Below are 13,444 nucleotides of genomic sequence, written 5' to 3'. Positions count from 1 at the left end.
CTTGTTATCTTGTAATATCTACTGTTATCAGTTTTCAAGAGCTAACAACAACAACAACAATAATAATGTTATCCCATATTCAGCATAATATTCCCATGTTGGCATGTTCAAATAGTTCATTAGACGATAGAAATTAAATATCGCTGTCAGACGTAAGTCCAAGAGGCAAAGTTAGAAGGCAAGAAACATTGCAGCAAATAAAAGACTAATAATAAAATTAATTGTTCAATCGTGAATATAGGTAAGTACCAACAAGTATGTCAATCGAATTTAAAAAACGTAAAGTTGTGCAAAACCGACGTAGGCGAGCCACCTCAGATAGTGAAAACAGTGATGAAGAAAGTGCTGTTGTTTTAAATGAAAAACGAAATAAAAAATCCAGTCCATTTATTCAAAGTACATCGAACAAAAAGCTCAAAGCATCTGAACCAATACACGATTCTTCAGAGAGTGATAATGAATCTGTCGGTGTTTCATATCGTTCCAAAATGGACACCGACATGAGTGGACCGAAAGACATGGGTGCAACTGCAACAATTGAAATTGATACTGAACTTGACAAAGATGCCCAAGCTATCTATGAACGTTCTTTACAAGTGAATAAAGAACTTAAAGGTAAAGAAGATGACAAGGTTTATAGAGGTTTAGCGAATTATACTCAATATTATGAGAAAAAAGATACAGCTTTAGGTAATGCATCTAGTGGAATGGTACGCAAAGGACCTATAAGAGCACCAGCTAATTTACGTTCCACTGTTCGTTGGGATTATCAACCTGACATTTGTAAAGATTATAAAGAAACTGGTTTTTGTGGTTTTGGCGACAGTTGTAAATTTTTACACGATCGTTCAGACTATAAATTTGGGTGGCAATTAGAAATGGAATCTACTCAACAAGGTGATTCAGATGATGATGATCCATCAAAGTATGAAATTAAAGAAAATGATGATGATTATTTGCCTTTCAAATGTTTGATTTGTCGCGGATCTTATGTCAATCCTGTAATGACAAAATGTAAACATTATTTCTGTGAAAAGTGTGCTTTAGCTCATTTCAAAAAGAGCACTAAATGTTTTGTCTGCGAGAAACAAACTGGAGGATTTTTTGATCCAGCTACAACTATAATTGAAAGACTAAATGCAGCTAATACAGACATAATACATCAATGTAATTCAGATGAAGAATCGGATTAATTAATATACATAATTGTACATAGTTAATACCATATTATAAATGCCTAGAAATTGTTTATTATATCAATGTATGTCAAACCATACAATCAAAGAGACAACTGCCTAGTTAAGACATAAACATGTATTCATTTTATGTACCATAGTATTATTATTAAATTCTAGAACTCTATGAAAAACGTATTTTTGTAATTATTTTAAAAACTTATAAACTAGCCAACTAGGTATTATTTATTTGGTTCATAATAAAAAAGAATTTTTTAATCAATATTCAACATTAGTTATTCTTACAATGTTACAATCTTTTTTTTTAATACTCTGCATTTCATTTTTTATATGTTTTGTAAGAATATTAACCCTTTCACTGTTCTTAATGTACTATTACGTCTAAAACATTTTTTCTATTCGCTGCTTCAGACGTACGATTACATCCTTTTATTTTATAATATTCACATTTTCTAGTTACCCTACAAGTTTTGGAAACCATGGCTCGCATTATATTAAACTTAAATAATTAGATCATGTAGATCTCAAAATTATAATTTTAAAAATTTAAAAAAAAAAACAAATATTTTATTTTATGTAGCATACACAGGTTTCAGTAGATAAATAATGTAGCAGTGAAAGGGTTAAACATTTGGAAGTCTTTTTTAACTAAATGTATTTACTATTGTGTAAAATGTATTTACCTTTTTTTAATTGTACTTAACATTACTATTGTACTTTTCTAAAATTCTCTGGGTATCTTTGAATCTTGGTCTATATGTTATAGATGTATTTTTATATTTTGTTTTTTCATTATTTAAAAAATATTAAAGTAAAATATTTTAAATTATTTCATATTTATCTGAAATAGGTAAAAAAATTAAAGTGAACTAGTCATCTATAACTTTTAAATTAGTAGATATAAAAAAATTATAGTTAAGTAAATGATTTATAATTGTATATATTATTTTTTAATATTTCCTTATTAATTATTACTAAATTATCGACAGTAGAACTTTGATTACCTATATATATGTGGACCAAGAGGATGATAGATAACTGAATTAGACGAATAAAAGAAAAAATAATGTTCGTGTTTATTATTATTAATTTTGATATTACATGTATCAATGTATTTATTTTTATTATTTATGTTTTTAATGTATTGGTGCAATGATCATAAAATAAAATAATTGAAAAAATTGGCTATTTTAGTTTGCTTTTAAAAACCACGGGCTTTTCTCATAAGCATTAAGCAAGATTTTTATTCATTTTTTAACACTACACTATTCTATTAATAGTATATGATAATGTAATAAACTTATGACAATATGCCCTGTATAACAGAAGTTGACAGATAATCAAGGTCTTACTGTATATGTCATTTAAACAGTTACTATAAATAAATTCAATGGAAATTAAAAAAAACATCACAATGTATTATTTAAGATATAATTACTAAAAACAGTATCATGTTTTAGTATAGACCAAACATAATATATTGTACTGGTCAAAACAATTGTATTATTAATAGCTTAACAATTAATGGAAAGTTGGTTTTACAGTTTAGCTGCTTAGAGACAACTAACCAAAATTGAAAATATTAACAATGTTTATACAAGTAGATATATTAGCATTGTCCATTTTAAATAACAAATTTTTATGAACAGCTTCCTGAATATTATCATTGATTATAAATAGTATTTATAATTAATGGTAATAGTGAATTATAAATTTATAAATTATTGGGAAAAAATTTTAATATATAATTTTCAATTTTGGCGGCCACTAATGACAATCGGATCGCAGAAGAACAAATAATATAATACTTCTATTCCATGATATTGATAAGAACCGTTTATTATTTCAAGTGATATTTACATTTTTTTCTACTATTAAATTTACGTTCCATAGTTCATGATACTACTCCACAGCTCAATGCTCATTGGCCTTCTGCCCTCATTAACCATTGTCTTGGCGGCTGGTGTTGATAAAAAATTGTTTTTAGTTTTTATTACGACGTTGTCGTTTTTGTATTTTGTTGTTATTGTCGTTCTGAGTTCGAACACCTATAGAAACTCAAAGACTGTGAACAAGAAATAAGAGTCGCACAACGCCGAGCGATTACCGGACAATTCTACTTTACGACCGTACCGTGAGTACGTTTCCATCTCGAGGTGGTGTTGAAAATCCGTTCCGAGTGATGAAAGATCGGCAAACCGCACCAGGAGATGGTATTAGATCTCTAAAAACTTCCAGAGTGTTTCGGATCATCAACTTTGAGCTTTACTCAAAACCGGTAATATAATATGACATGTTATACCTATTTTAATTTATCAACATTTTTCATATTAAACAATGAGTCGATTTTCGATGGTTTGCCGAAACGCCACTATAGGTACGTCCTAATGTCTTATGTTCGATAAGAAAATAATACCTGATAATTAATATTTTTTTATGAATTCCCGTCGTTCATGTTTATTTATGAAATTTTATTCGGCACATTCAATGATTTGTGATTACTGCCTAAGCTCTATTGTAATACATAATCATACCTAATCATCATTCTGTTATTTCTTTAGTTTGGGCGATAAAACCCTTTAGCAACTTTAATATCGTGTTAAAAAAAATGTATACCTACCTACTTAAGTATTTACCTACATGCTGTTATTTTTCACCTACAACAGTATAATAAAACTAAAATATAGACAGGAAGAGGTACCTAGCCTTAAGGATACTTTTAGAATCCTTTTGGGAGGTAATTTTCTCAATCATGTACCTATGTAGGACCTGTACCTATTATCTATAATTGTATGGAATACAGAATGTTAATAACAAATTGCATGATAAAGTGTAGTATAAAAACATATGTTAGGTACTAATACCTATTAAGTTTAATATGTTTGTAATTTTTTTCAGAATAAAGTGATCATGGCATTAGGACTTGTGTCAATATCATTCACGTTTGGATATCTAGTGTACATGAGACACCAATATGAAAAAATGGGATATTATCCAGCTGTGGCAGAAGATGGCCGCCATGAAGTATACAAACAAAGACAATCCAAATGGGATTGAAATTGTATTGTTTTAGTATTACAACCTTAGCCCTACTTTATCCGCACATAATTATTCTACCTTAAAATGGATTCTTGCCTAGCCGTTGAGGCTGATATTGACAAATTAATTGCCAAATATAATAAATATGGACCAAAATGGCAATTCCAACTACACAGATTTATTTCGACATTAGAACGGTACAAACGAGAAATTGAAAGTCAAAGTTCTGAAATAGATAAATGTGGACTTTCTTCAACAATCTTACAAATGAAGCTCGCCATTAAGGACATTTCAAACGAACATAGAAGATGGCATAGCGATGTTTCAAGAGTAGGCAAAACTATTGACAAAAATTTTATTGCTGACTATACAGAAGCCAGTAATAAAAAAGCGTTTAAAACTGATCATGAAAAAGAAATCCTAAACAAAATAATTTGTATGCATTTGTACCGGGATTCAAAATGGGAAGTTGCTGAAGAATTTTTAAAAGAAGCTGGTATTACAGTTGATGATAAACTAAAACAACGGTATTTAAATTTAAACCATATTGTTGATAGTTTGAGACAAAAAGATCCTATGCCAGCCTTTGAATGGGTATATCAAAACAAAGTTCAGCTAGATGCCAAAAAATCAGATCTAGAATTTAAATTGCACCAAATTGTGTTTTTAGATATTCTTAATCGTGGTGATCAATATGAAGCAGTTGTTTATGCTCGCACAAATTTCAGTCGTTTTATTGACAAACAAAAGGAAATCCAATCCACAATGGGTATGTTATTGTATCCACCTAATGTTGCACAAATGCGTACTGAAGTTATTGACCTGTTTATAAAAGATTCTTGTCTTAGTGATGACGATATGTTGAGTGTGTGTGTGAATGTGGGTTGTTCAGCATTACCAGCTTTATTAGATATTAAACATGCAATTTGTCGAGATGTTGGAGGAGTTTGGAATGAAAATGACGAATTACCTATCAAAATTGACACTGGTTTTGCGTATCATTCAGTATTTGCTTGTCCAATATTAAGAACTAGAAGTGGAACATCTAATCCACCTATGATGTTAGTATGTGGCCATGTAATATCCAAAGATGCACTTAATAAATTGGAAAGATCTGGTAGATTAAAGTGTCCATATTGTCCTAAAGAACAACTTCCATCAGAAGCTAGAACTATAAATTTCTAAATGGCTTAATAATGTTTTAAATGTTCTCATCGTGTACAATGTAAATAGTTTATAATATTGTATTTAAAACAATGTATATGAATTTGTATAACTAATTAATATGTACTAATATACATTAGTTATAATGGTATGTATTTTATTAAAATTATAACAGCTACATCATATATTGTATTGTATCGAATTGGAGGTTAAATAATTTTATTTATAAGAAATCGATTTGGCAAATCATCATGTTAACTATAAGTAATTTCAATGGTGACTATTCTATGTTTATGTATCTAGTTTTCTTATTTAAATTAAAACTGGCATTTTTCCAAGTATAAATGTCCATAATTTATTAAAATAAATTTCATTTCAAAAAGTTAAAATTACATATTTTTTAATTTGTAGAAAAAACAATTTGATTAAATATTTTTTTGTAAACGGTGGTAATATTTTATTTTAACATTATTTATGTTTAAAGATAGTATGTTTATATTTTTAGTCAAATTATGAGATAAAATCTTAGATGTTTATTAGAAATGTTAAATTATGTATAAATTACTTTTATAAATATATTTTAAATACTTATAATTTGTATGAAATTGTGTGTATATTAATATATTATTTATTTGATTGGTTGAATTAATTTAGTGGTTTTAACTTTCAAATTGAGCAAAACAATAAGAAAAGTATAGGTGATACAATAATTTAATATGTGATTCTTTATTTTGCAGATTTGAGTACGTTTCAGTGTCGTGATTTTAAAATGTATCTAAATTGGGAAATTTAGAGTATGAGTTTCCCTAGAGGTATAAATATTATTTTAAAAAAAAAAGACATTGTATGTGGCTCATGGTATTATTATCTAAGCTATGTTTAAAGCGTCAGTATTACATTTATATCTATTCAAAATTCTTTAATATAAAGTCAAAAATAAATTTTAAAAAAACATGGTATACATGATATAATACTATATTACTTAAAAGTCGTAAACAAACATTTTGAAATATTAAAATTTGTGTCAATCGAAACAAGTTTAAGTACAGATGGTTTTTAAAAGCAGTCATTAGCAGCAGAAGCTATTGGAGTAGGTGGGTACAAATACTACCCACACAGGTACTATATAGTGGCATTTTATATGTTCTTCCTCAATGTATCAATAATTGCTTTAGCAACATAACTAATATTTGTGAAATTCAGTCCAGTAACATTTACCCGTCCAAAATTTACCATATAAATGTGATGAAAATTCCTCAAGTATTCCACTTGTTTATCTGTAAATAAACACTTGGATTAGTATACACTATAAGATTATTTAAATTGTATAATTTTAACATAATATGTATTTTCAGTTTCTAATTTCTATTCAATTTATTTACTCGTCAAATGTAACAATATAAACATTCCCTTTTGATCTGTGATATGGTTCCACTTTCTAAAAGCGCCTTCTTCCTCGAGAGCTTTTCGAAAAGCTTTTCTTAGTTCTATCATTCGAGCAGCCATAGCTTTGAAACAGCTTGACCTATTCAAACAATGATATTTACATTTTTAATTACCTATCTCATTTTGTTTAGTATATGTTGTACAATAATTTACCATTCGTCGTATAGTTCAGGATTGGATAATATTTGGAAAACCGCCCTAGCACCGTGATTTGGAGGACTTGAGTAGAGACTTTTAATGATTCTCTCGAAGTGGACTTTAAGACTTTCAATGTTGTGACCAGATTTTTGTACAACGGTCAAGTTGCCAACCCGTTCGTCTAATAGAAAATTAGGAATGTATGATTAATACGATGTGTCGACGTTGTAGATATATAGGTAAGCTTATAGGGTTTAAGTAGTTTAAATTGATAACCCACTATACATAGTGAACATCTTGGAAAATGATTGTGCGCATAGAAATTCAATCCCTTCACTGTGGAAGTGACGAACGGCCCAGGTGTCTTCTTCAATATCTCCAGACGCCATTCCTTGATACGCAATGTCGAAGAACGGTATCAATTTACGTTCCTGAAGAATTTTGAAATTTTAACCACAATCATAATAGGTAATATTATAATGATTCGTTTTTAAGTACACGTATCAGTGGCGTTTTTTGGCCGCACCCCAAAAAGTACGTCCTAGTTGGATAGCCTCGATAATTTTATTATGATTTATGGCATTACTATATTGAGAAATTAGTTTTTTTTTTAATCAAATTAAGACCCAAAAAGTTTATTTTCAAGTATAGAAATATAAAATGGTATTATTTTAAAGAAGTTAGTAGTAAAAAGTTATTATGTTTTTTTTTTTGGCTTCTAGAATTAATATTTAACTAATAATTTAATTGCTGTGCTTAAGGTGGCTTCTTCCTTTGGCTAGGTATACCTACCAAGTTTTACGCTACGCCACTGGTAGGTATTAAGCAATATTAACTTACTTTCATAATTACAGCAATAGTTCTCCACTGTTCTTTACTCAGGTCCAAACCAGTTGGATTATGACCACATGCGTGCATTATTACGACAGAATCGACGGGAGCATTAGAAATATCCTCACAAAGTCCTTCGAAATCAATTTCTATAGTTTCCCTATTCATGTAACGATATTTTATTTTATTTTGAAATCCACTAAATGAGAACACGGTTCCATGCATTTCTGAAAAAAAAATGAATAATTATAAAAAGGTGGATAAGTGGATGTCGCTCTGCTGTACAGTAGGTTACAAGTGGGTCACTGTAATGGATGGTGTTAAATTTGAATTCAATGATATAATATCATTGTATAAGAAAAACGATTCTGAGCGAAAACGGTCAGTCAGCCTATGATTTTACCAAGTATATTTGATGATATTATTGTGAATAAAGTAATTCATATATAACCTATTTACGTAGAGCCTTGTTTTAAATTTTCAATCCTTAGCCATAAAAGTTAAACATTTTATACATTTTTAACTACAAAATAATTAATAAATTATAAATTTGATAAATGTTGTGCCTATGTATTTTTAATATTAACACTTTTCTTAAGTTTGGTTTCACGTCTGTCTGTGATCAAATCTTGCGCGCTCGATTTGAGGCACTTTTTGAAGATGAAAAATTCTGAAAATTGGTATAGACCTTGGTCTTGGATGACAATACAATAATCCGTTGTCATTTTGGGACATGGACCAAAAAAAAAAAAAAAGGATTGTCCCCACGACGTCGCCGTAATATCTCTCGCAGATATTGAACTTTCTCTCTTCCCCAAAAAAAACCACAACCTCTTACGAAGCAAGTATAGGCGTGTCCTATCCATTATTATAATATCTATGGTAACAACGGTAATTATTACCAAATAACATTATACCGGTATTCTGATATAGGTACCGAAATAAGTATAATATAAGTACTGTCAAATAACAAAATATATAATACACATAATGGTCTCATAATGAAATTGTTAATATAAAAAAATTTCAATTGGTTGTGGCAAACAAAATAAATGTCTTGTCATTTCACGACCACATAAACTTATTTATTTATAAATAAATCATAATCACCAGTAGTTTGATTCTTTTTGTTTCACAAACATATTTCTTAAACGTTTAATAAAAATATTTACTTTCAACTAAAAAGTAGAAAATAAAAAATAAAAAAAAAAATTTTAAAAACACACTTTTCCATAAAAACATTTAAAAAAAAATTTTAAAAATTGCACTAAAAAGACAAAAATAATTCTCTGTACTTAAAAATAATGAAAAATGTATTGATGAAAAATTTAAAAGTGTGTGGTGCATCATACAAAACATTAAAAGCCGAGCTAAGTCTCACATACACTTCTTTGTTCAATCCTGTTTATAAGATAGTGACTGGCAGTATATGTCAAGTATAAGAGCAAAATAATGAAAAATTTACTGATGAAAAATTTAAAAGCCAAGGAAAGTCTCACATACACTTCTTTGTTCAATCATGTTTATAAGATAGTGACTGGGAATATATGTCAAGTGTATGAGCACCACACACTTTTAAATTTTTCATCAATAAATTTTTCATTATTTTTAAGTACAGAGAATTATTTTTGTCTTTTTAGTGCAATTTTTAAAATTTTTTTTTAAATGTTTTTATGGAAAAGTGTGTTTTTAAAATTTTTTTTTTATTCAACTGCTATTAGAACGATATATCAGGAGCCTTATATTAAATTTTCACGCTTTTTTACCCAACAAAAATTTTTTATTGATATTTATAGAAAAAAAAACTAAAAAAATTGAAAACTGACAATGTCCGTAAACCGCTCAAAAAGAGTCAAAATATTTTCAAAATTTTATGGTGTTTAGAAAATGCTATTATAAACATTTAGTGAAATTTTCAAGTATCTTCAGTCATTCGTTTTTTAATTACAACAAAATAAGAAAATCGTTACATGAGATATCGAGTGAATATCAAATGTTGTAAAAATATATTATATATATTTCAGACGCTCATAAAAATTTAATTTAAGTTTCTTGTAGACATTTTTTTTTTGATAAAGGCAGACAAACTTATGAGTAATCTTATATTACATTTTAAAATCTTAGATTTTAAAAGAAAAATTTTTATGAATTATCAACTCAAAATAATTTGCTAATTTTCGTGATTTTTCCGTATTTTGTCAAAATTTGAACTTTAAATGCTTATAAATAAAAACTGTCCTAAAAGGTGATGACAGACACAAAAATAAAAAATTAAAAAATTAAAAAAAATTGAAAACTGACAATGTCCATAAACAGCCCAAAAAGAGTCAAAATATTTTCAAAATTTTATGGTGTATAGAAAATGCTAATATAAACATTCAGTCAAAATTTCATTTCAGAGTTACACCAAAAACCAAAATCAATTTTCTCGAAAACAGATTTTGTTTTTCACGTCGCTTTTGAAAACTACTGGGAAATTTTTACTTTTGACCCCCCAAAGTACCAACTAGATTCACTTTCCTATCAGATAAGTTACTGTTGAAGAAAATCCAAGCACTTTTACAGTCCTAAAAGGTGATGATAAACACAAAAATTAAAAATTAAAAAATTAAAAAAAAAAAAAAAAAATAAACACACATCATTGTAAAATCAATACATTCATCGCTTCGCTCAGAATCTAAAACCAAAAAGTTAATACTATTATAACTAAAAACATCGGTGTCACTATAATATAGTCAAAATTCTAAAGTATAGGTAGCTAAAAAAAATATTTAGAAAAAATTTTCTCCGGCGCTCATTTTTTCAACCATGAGAAAATTAGTATGAGGTAATATTTTTTATAACATAAATATATTTTATATATATTTAGTATAGGTATTTATAATTTTAACTAGGTAGGTATATTTATAAATTTAACTGAACTTGGTTATACCTATTATTATATTATAGTAGATGAATATAATTTTATGGTAGCCGTAACATAACGATACCTTTGATACCCTCAAAAAATGTATGGGATATTGACATTTTTCCAGTATGTATTTATGGTTATTTGTTTTTGAGTTACCTACACCAAAACGCAAAAATACAATATTGATTTTGCCGAAAACTGGTATTTCGTGAAAATTCCTGTTTTCTTTATTTTTTTATTTTTTCCAATTAAAATTAAGAAAAGTACTGGAAATTTTCAATTTTTACCACACAAAAGTACCAACTCTGCTCAGAATCTAAAATTATATTATTTATTATGTTCTGATGTGAAACACAATTGTGGTGAATAATTACAAAATTGCATACAATTAGTAAGTAAGTAATACCTAACTAATAAGTATCATATTGTCATGGTTTTACATTTACTTAAATGAACAATAACAACAATAATTCTGGGGGCTAATATTCACACTGGGGGATAAGTCCCCAAGCCTCCCTAGATACGCTTATGGCTGAAACGTACAAAAATACATTTGTTCACAGAAAAAAAATTTAAAAAACTAGTGGTGTATTAATGTGTATTAATTTTATACCATTGATAAAAATATAATTTAAATGGTTTCATTATTTTCCTTGGCGAACATTTAGTTAGGTAGGTACTTAAATATAACTTAAATATACCTAGCTAATAGGTATTTTTAATTACTAACCCCATGACGGATCGGGATAATAAACAGTTGTGCAATTCATATGCCGTGCTAAGAATTCAGCACCTATTTTTAAAGCTCCGGTTCCACCAATACATTGGACACCAAATACCTACATAAAATGTAACATTAAAATTAAATCCTTGTAAATCGATCATTAAAAAATTAAAATCCTAAATTGAGGATAAGTATAGATTCAAATTCAGTTGTACAATGATTTGTTATGCTTGTTACTATGGCAATTCAATTAATGTTATACAATAATGCGTTTATATTATAATAATAATATTATACTACGTCTTTAATAATAAATAACAATATTTTACCTTTCCGTCTTTCCACAGTTGATCAATATCACCTAACAATAAACGGCATGCTGATTTTGTAAAACCTTCAATTCCTGTAGGTGATAAGTAATTGTGACTTAAAGTGTCATTTACAACCATGTTTTCTGCTCTCTTAACCACAGGTAATAAATAGTTGCTACCGTCTTCCAATCTGTAAGCTATAATAATGGATAATTTATGTAATCAGCTTGTTAAACAAATTATTAATTAGTTATAAAAAATCTGAGGGCAACACCACTATTTTCTTAGGTTTCTATGTGTGATGATTATAAACTATTAATGATTACGAAATTAATACAAAACATTATTAATTTAGATGAATAGATAAAGTTATATTTTATAAGACCAAAAATAATGATAGAAGTAGGTAACTACCTACCAAGACAATGATTAATAATTATCAAAACAGTGGTCTTCTACTAGAGCTTAATTAATTTTATATTTTTTGCACCTTTATTATACGTAAGCAATGCTGTATTCTCTAATAACAATTATGACTATATAGGTACCTTACCTACCTGTTACCTACGGCATTATAAATGTCACAAGAAAACTACGAGAACTGGCACAACTCAAAAAACGGGATTTTCTGGACAATTATATGAACATTTAAAAGTAATATAAATGTTATTAATATTTATAAACTGTTTTATTTTGAACATAATTTATACATGGACGATTGAAATATTATTTAAATGTGAAGTATATTATATCCTAATACATATTTAATATAGGTACTTACCCACCTACCTACATATATTATCCATAGGCCATAATATGGTCATATTAATAGGTATCATCTTTGTAGTTAAATAATAAAAAAATTAATTTTTCTGACAGGTGTGCAAATTGTTGGGCATAGGTGGTAGGTTTATATTACCAACTGTCATATGTTACTTACTTCCATAGATAAGATCTACTTTTAGAGGAGAAACGTCGTTTTGGAATGCAGTATTGACTTCAATATATCCAACCTGGCTTACTACAGGAACATCACTGAATTGAACCATAATTGTTGCAATACAATAGGTATTAAAATATACTGTCTATAGGTATTTGTATGTTATAAACCTACTATAGTATATACTGTTATTATGTAATTAACTGAATAAATAACGTTTAGTTAAATAGAAGACGTGCCACTGTCGTACAGTATAGGTATATACCTACGTGTTCAGAACGGTCAGAACAATTTGTGAATTCGGTTGAGATATTAGTAAGTTACTCTGATCAAAATATAACGACTATTAGAGCTGAATGCCTACTGCATAGGTAGAAAAACAATATTGTTTAAGAACGATTTATGGTGGTTTATATACAGGCGAAAACCAATTGTTGATCCCACGCACCGATATAGAGCAGGTACCCATAAATATTATTCTATACCTAACACGGATTTACCAATTAAATAATAATATTATATCACGCCGGCTTATACTCTATGTGGTAATCCATAACTGTAAACGTGGCATGTGATCTGTCAGCTGTGTAAGGTGCTATTAATGTTGAAGAGAGCGTGATGAGGATATTATATTATTCGGGTCGGGTCTGAATTCGTGGTGCCGAGAATATTTTTTTAAGTATAAATACGTTTTTTATTAGTTATATATTATAATAAAAGGTTAAGTAACTTTCAAGTACCTTC

At 28.2% G+C, this 13,444-nt stretch overlaps 4 protein-coding genes across 4 annotated transcripts; 3 read left to right on the top strand and 1 right to left on the bottom strand.

Moving 5' to 3' along the window:
• Positions 1-44: 44 nt before the first annotated feature.
• Positions 45-2,384, top strand: LOC132951835 (E3 ubiquitin-protein ligase RNF113A). Its single transcript, XM_061023836.1, has 2 exons — positions 45-170; positions 242-2,384. The coding sequence occupies exon 2, from the start codon at positions 258-260 to the stop codon at positions 1,191-1,193; it is 936 nt and encodes a 311-aa protein (XP_060879819.1). The 5' UTR covers positions 45-170; positions 242-257; the 3' UTR covers positions 1,194-2,384.
• A 718-nt stretch (positions 2,385-3,102) lies between these two features.
• Positions 3,103-4,253, top strand: LOC132952570 (small integral membrane protein 8). Its single transcript, XM_061024896.1, has 2 exons — positions 3,103-3,474; positions 4,095-4,253. The coding sequence occupies exons 1-2, from the start codon at positions 3,379-3,381 to the stop codon at positions 4,251-4,253; spliced, it is 255 nt and encodes an 84-aa protein (XP_060880879.1). The 5' UTR covers positions 3,103-3,378.
• Positions 4,254-4,319: 66 nt separating this feature from the next.
• On the top strand, positions 4,320-6,003 carry LOC132952568 (E3 ubiquitin-protein ligase RMND5A-like). The gene has a single exon (XM_061024895.1). It carries the CDS (start codon positions 4,320-4,322, stop codon positions 5,418-5,420), a length of 1,101 nt encoding a protein of 366 aa, XP_060880878.1. The 3' UTR covers positions 5,421-6,003.
• A 165-nt stretch (positions 6,004-6,168) lies between these two features.
• On the bottom strand, positions 6,169-13,136 carry LOC132952567 (aspartate aminotransferase, cytoplasmic-like). The gene is made up of 8 exons (XM_061024894.1): positions 12,701-13,136; positions 11,779-11,957; positions 11,456-11,564; positions 7,824-8,041; positions 7,264-7,414; positions 6,999-7,164; positions 6,782-6,924; positions 6,169-6,676 (listed from the first exon to the last, which is right to left on the bottom strand). Exons 1-8 carry the CDS (start codon positions 12,807-12,809, stop codon positions 6,537-6,539), a joined length of 1,215 nt encoding a protein of 404 aa, XP_060880877.1. The 5' UTR covers positions 12,810-13,136; the 3' UTR covers positions 6,169-6,536.
• Positions 13,137-13,444: the final 308 nt, after the last annotated feature.

Source organism: Metopolophium dirhodum, chromosome 9 (assembly GCF_019925205.1).
Source record: "Metopolophium dirhodum isolate CAU chromosome 9, ASM1992520v1, whole genome shotgun sequence".
Classification (NCBI taxonomy): domain Eukaryota; kingdom Metazoa; phylum Arthropoda; class Insecta; order Hemiptera; family Aphididae; genus Metopolophium; species Metopolophium dirhodum.
The sequence above is the reverse complement of the archived record's forward strand: the minus strand, read 5'-3'. Positions and strand labels throughout refer to the sequence as shown.